Source organism: Ricinus communis, chromosome 2 (assembly GCF_019578655.1).
Source record: "Ricinus communis isolate WT05 ecotype wild-type chromosome 2, ASM1957865v1, whole genome shotgun sequence".
In the NCBI taxonomy this organism is placed as follows: Eukaryota; Viridiplantae; Streptophyta; class Magnoliopsida; order Malpighiales; family Euphorbiaceae; genus Ricinus; species Ricinus communis.
In genome coordinates this window covers 31,564,140-31,569,439 of record NC_063257.1, presented here as the reverse complement: position 1 = coordinate 31,569,439, position 5,300 = coordinate 31,564,140, and the positions used below count along the sequence as shown (strand labels likewise).

The 5,300-nt window shown below is 35.4% G+C and overlaps 1 protein-coding gene across 1 annotated transcript; it reads left to right on the top strand.

Moving 5' to 3' along the window:
- On the top strand, positions 1-3,134 carry LOC8282884 (protein REPRESSOR OF SILENCING 3). Its single transcript, XM_002522889.4, has 4 exons — positions 1-280; positions 562-792; positions 926-1,324; positions 1,425-3,134. The coding sequence occupies exons 1-4, from the start codon at positions 62-64 to the stop codon at positions 2,484-2,486; spliced, it is 1,911 nt and encodes a 636-aa protein (XP_002522935.1). The 5' UTR covers positions 1-61; the 3' UTR covers positions 2,487-3,134.
- Positions 3,135-5,300: the final 2,166 nt, after the last annotated feature.

Sequence of the window (5,300 nt, the reverse complement as noted above, 5' to 3'; positions counted from 1 at the left end):
GAAAAAAGAAAAGGGCTTTAAGGTGTGAAAAGCGGAAGCAAGCAGAAAGAAGAGAAGAGACATGGAAGCAGCAGCAGCTACAACGACAATGGCAGAAAGAGTGAGAATACATGTTGGAGGATTGGGAGAGAATGTAACGAGAGATGATCTTTGCAATCTATTATCAAAAGTTGGTATTGGGTTTCAATCTGTTGATATTATCAGAACCAAAGGCCGCAGCTTTGCCTACATCGACTTCTTACCCTCTTCCGTCAGTGCTCTTCCCAAGCTCTTTAACACTGTACGTCATTCAATTTCATTGATTCCCTTATGATTTTTAACATGCCCTTTCATGATTTTTATGCTACTATTACTTTGTGTATATGTCTTTCTATGGATAGTTTTCTTTGTTTTCACCCACCAAATATATCAAAACGTTGAACATCAAGTTTCCTAGTAAGACTCCAATGAAAGTCAATCCTTAACACCTTACGCACTTGATGTCATTTGAAAGTATATGTTCTGGGAATTTCTGTTTCTTTTTAAAATTTGATTTGCTAAGTGACATTTGTTACTGTGCAGTACAATGGATGTGTTTGGAAAGGTGGGAGGCTGAAACTTGACAAGGCTAAAGAACATTATCTTGATCGCTTGAAGCGCGAATGGGCTGAAGACGCACAGCTTGCGAATAGTACATGTAGTGATGATGTCAATAACGATGCGGATAAGCAGATGGAGTCTCCACGAAAGACCAAGAAAGACCTCAGTTTGGATAAGAAGCAACTGAGGCTTTTCTTCCCAAGATTACAAAAGGTAATCTTTGATGAAATAGATGTCTTCCCTTTATCTTTTTATTCTTCCTTTTCGTGTGTGCTTGATTTTATTCTCATGATCAAACGCTTCAGTGCGCCAATATTTTTGTGCTTACATATAAGTCTCTTTGCAGCTGAAATCAATACCATTCAGTGGAACTGGGAAGCATAAATACAGTTTTAGACGTGTTGAAGTTCCTTCTCTTCCATTGCATTTCTGTGATTGTGAAGAGCATTCTGGTTCTCTTCATGCTCCTAAAGGAAAACAGATTCCTGTTCTCGAAGAACAAGGTGGTGGGGTAAATCAGGAAGAACTTGATTTGATGATTTCTGTGATGAATAGGCTGTTTGAGATAGAAAATGTCTCAGGTGCTCCACATAGTGACAATGAATTAACCAAAGAAGAAGATTATAATACCAATGCAACTGATAATCCGCAACTTGATGAGAGTGAAGGATACTCTACAGCTGATGAAGATGACCTTATAATTAATGTGGTCAGCCGAAGGAAGGAAACAGCATTTAGTAATCAGGTATAGCTTAATTCTTGGAGTTCAATTTTTACTAGACACCCACTTTGCGTATAGATTTTCTCTATGAATTCTAACTGTGTTTTCCCTCTCAAATACCAAGGAGTCAAAATTAAATAAAAGACAGGCTTCTGAAGACAGACCGGCTCAGGAAGTGCTCAGAAAGCGGACAAGAAACGATAAAGAAAATGATACAAATAATTATGTATCTGTCGCTTCTCAAGGTAAGGGGAGCTTGCAGGCTCCTTCAAATGGGCCAGGGATGCTCTCTGGAGATCAACTTATTGAATCACAATCAATTGTCAAACAATCAGCTCCTGGTGTTTCATGGTCACAGAAGTCTTCTTGGAGAGAACTTGTGGGGAATAGGAACAATAATGCAATCAGTATCTCTGACATATTGCCTGGTATTTCTGCTAATAAGGAAGAGGAAACCAAATCTGCTGCCACACTAAACTCCAACAAAGGAAAAAACAAAGAGTTATTGAAACATGAAAATCAGAGAGGTCAGTTGGATAAAGCGGAAGTGGAAGGTCTTGCAGAAGCTCAGGATACCAAAATGGATTTTGCTTCAGATAAGGCAGGCAGAGGTTCTGCATGGCTCCATAAAGCTTCATGGACACAATTGGTCAACAGTAGTAACAGCAATTCATTTAGCATCACTCAAATCTTGCCAGGTGTTACTTTTGACAAGCATGAGCCAGCAAAATCCGATGGTGATATTATTGCCGATTCTAGAGGTTTCAAGCATGGTGATACAGTTGAAACAGGTAAAAATGAACTTACTATAGATGGTACTAGAGATTTTAGAGTCGGAAGGGATGGTGTTGCCAAAGAAACTCCAGAATCTAGCCGGCTCATTGTTATTGGCAATAACAATACTTCAGCTCCAACAAAAGACAGAAGCTATCCAGTAACGGAGGAGAAAGGTAGTGGAGTTGTTGCAATTGATGAGACTCACCTGTATATGAGGACTGAGGAATCAAATACCAATACTTCACCTCCTACAGAGATAAAAAACAATTCAGCAACAAAGGAAAAAGGTGGAGTTGTTACAATTGGTGAGACTCGCCCATTTATGAGGACTGAGGAATCAGTTAAAGAGTGGGCAAATATTAGAGCAGCTCTAAGTGGGTCACGCAAAAGAACAAGCAAGGGGCAATAGTTGCATGAGGCATTTACTAGGTTTGGTTGGCCTACTATTAATTTTTTCTTTTTGGCTAGCGACACCAGTGTTGAATTAGAGGTAAGTAGGGTTCATTTTATGCCATGTTACTGCTCTTGCAGGAGGAGGAAATATCTTGCAATAGTAAAGATAGTGATGGTATATATCCATTCTATCATAACTATAGCATATGCATTGATGGTCATATTAGCAATGATGACAGTGCTGGTGGTGATAATGAGTGCAAGGGTCTGCAATTTTTGTAATGGTGGGGAGAATGATCTAAACATTGACATGGTTTTCCAATTAGTCTATTAGAAGATTATGTCTCAATTGTATTTTGATTCAACAGGCTATTCTTTCATATTTGAGCACTATCTTCAATGTTTATTTTCTGGACTTGTTGTATGGAACTGAAAGATAATTTTTCATCATCTTGAGCCCTTGTATGTTTTCCGGATCGTGGATGATCAGCAAAGGTATGACAAATTGTCCTAATTTGATTGACTTGCAGAAACCTCCAGAATTGGAGCACAAAGACTTGGGATCTAAGTTGCATTTCCTCTATGTTTGTTTGTTTTAGCTGACTTGTATTGATTGTAAACCTATTTGGTTGGAATTTGATATATAGGCTTCATTTGTGTTCAAGTTCTTATTTCAGGCATCCTTTTGAATTGGTCTTGAAATGGCAAGAATATATAAGGATTACCGATGCACCACAACTACAAATGGACCTCAAATCCTTGCAAGAAGACAGTTACCACCTGCACAATAGAACAGGTGAATACTGGATCAGCAGTCTCTGCGACACCAATTAGCTCCAAGTCGAGCCCATTTCCAAGACAATACCCTAGTTGCTGACTTTTCTTTAGATTTAACTCCTTGTCATGGTGTAGAAAGGTTATGTTTGTGATGAAGACGAAGGGTTTTGATAGTAATCAGAACTGATAAGCAGTGCCAATCCTGATCTCCACCTTCCTAGCTGAATACTTTTCGGAACTCCATAATCTCAAAAAATGGAAGAAACAGTTGCTGTTTTCCTCCAATGAAGAGAACAGAGAATAAAACTATTTACCTATGCAGGGGCAATAGTATCATGCAAGACCACAGACCCTTTGACATGTCTTCTTGTTTCACATGCATTTTCTTGTCTGCAAGTTTTCAGCAACTTTCCTCATGCAGCATACTGCATTGCTGCATTTATTTATGTTCATAAATAAGCCAACATGAGAGTTGGACTTACCAAGTAATTACATAAATGCCCTTTTTACCAAACATTTAACATTTTTACCTTCCAAAATTTCAGCTTGCAAAAACACGTTGATCCACGTAAAAATTTTACAAAAATACGCTCTGATCAATGTTTAACAAATTTAACGTCTCCTTCCTTTCAAAATAACGACTGCAACAACTATTCTTTCTTAAACTTGAATAACACTCAACTGCAATATCTCCTTCTTCCCTCATTCTTTAAGAAAATCGAATTGCAATACCTCATTCATCCATCAATCTTAAAAAAAAAAAAATGCAACAGCTCCATCGTCCTCCTACCTGCAACAGCTCCATCAAGTTCATCATCTTCCTATAACATTATCTTCTACGAGGAACAGCAACTCATTCTCTTCTATTTCATCGAGAAAAAGCTATGCTCCATAGATCTGAGAAATCAACCGCAGATGGATTACTAGATTCATTCCAAAGGAAGAAACTCATTCAAAATCTGCTGAAAATATATTAAGAAAAACTACAAGAAATAAAGAGAAGAAGAAGATTAAGGTAATTATTCTACATTTATGAAGTAAATAAAACAATAATGTAGATATATGAGTTTAATATATATTGAGAAAATTAAATTTTCATTCTATATTGGATATATATGTGAAAAAAAAATTAGAATTTATATAAAAATAATAGCAAAAGAATAAAAATAAATTGTAACTAGTTAATTATGTGTAGATTTTGAGTTAATTAAATATATTTCAAAAAAATTTAGATTTAAAAATTGTTTGATTAATTTCATAATTTTTAAAAAAATAGATATGGACATTATACTAGTATTCATACACTACAATGATGATACCAAATACAAGGCATTCAGAAATAAAATAAAGTCAAATACATAAAAATAAATAAACTCTTAAAACAGTAATCAACTTCTATGCTATAAACAACCACTTCTGATATAAGGTGGAGAAATTGTTTATGCAAATTTAATGAGAAAAAAAGTTAGAAAAGAGAAAGAAGAAATAAAAAGCAATAGTCAAAAAGAGGATGTGATATCAAACACAAGGCATCCATAAATAAAAAAAAGATAAGATATACAGAGATAAACAAACTCTGAAAATGGTAATAAACTTCTACGCTATAAACAACCACTTTCAATACAAGATGGAGAAATATTGCGAAGAACAATATAATCTATAATGCTTGGATGACAATTGCAAATAGAAACTTAGAGCTTCAAGAAAAGTCAAAACAAGCATGTTTGTCAGCGAAAACTGAACAACACTCATACTTGCCGGTCGAAAGTAAGACATAACGATCAAAGATAAAACAACTACTATAATCATTAGAGATTGCATAAGAATGAAATATCACAGCATTAAAATAATGTATATACCGGTAGATATAATAAGAGATAGTAAAGATGATTATGATATATCTGTAAACTTCTTAAAAGCTTGGAGATCAAAGAAAAAAGCATTGAAGAAATAATAGAAAAACTAGAAGAATCTTATGGGATGTAACCGAGCTACTTGTATATTATTAAAAGAATCAAATCCAGATTCAATTGTAGAGTTGAAAATGAAAGAA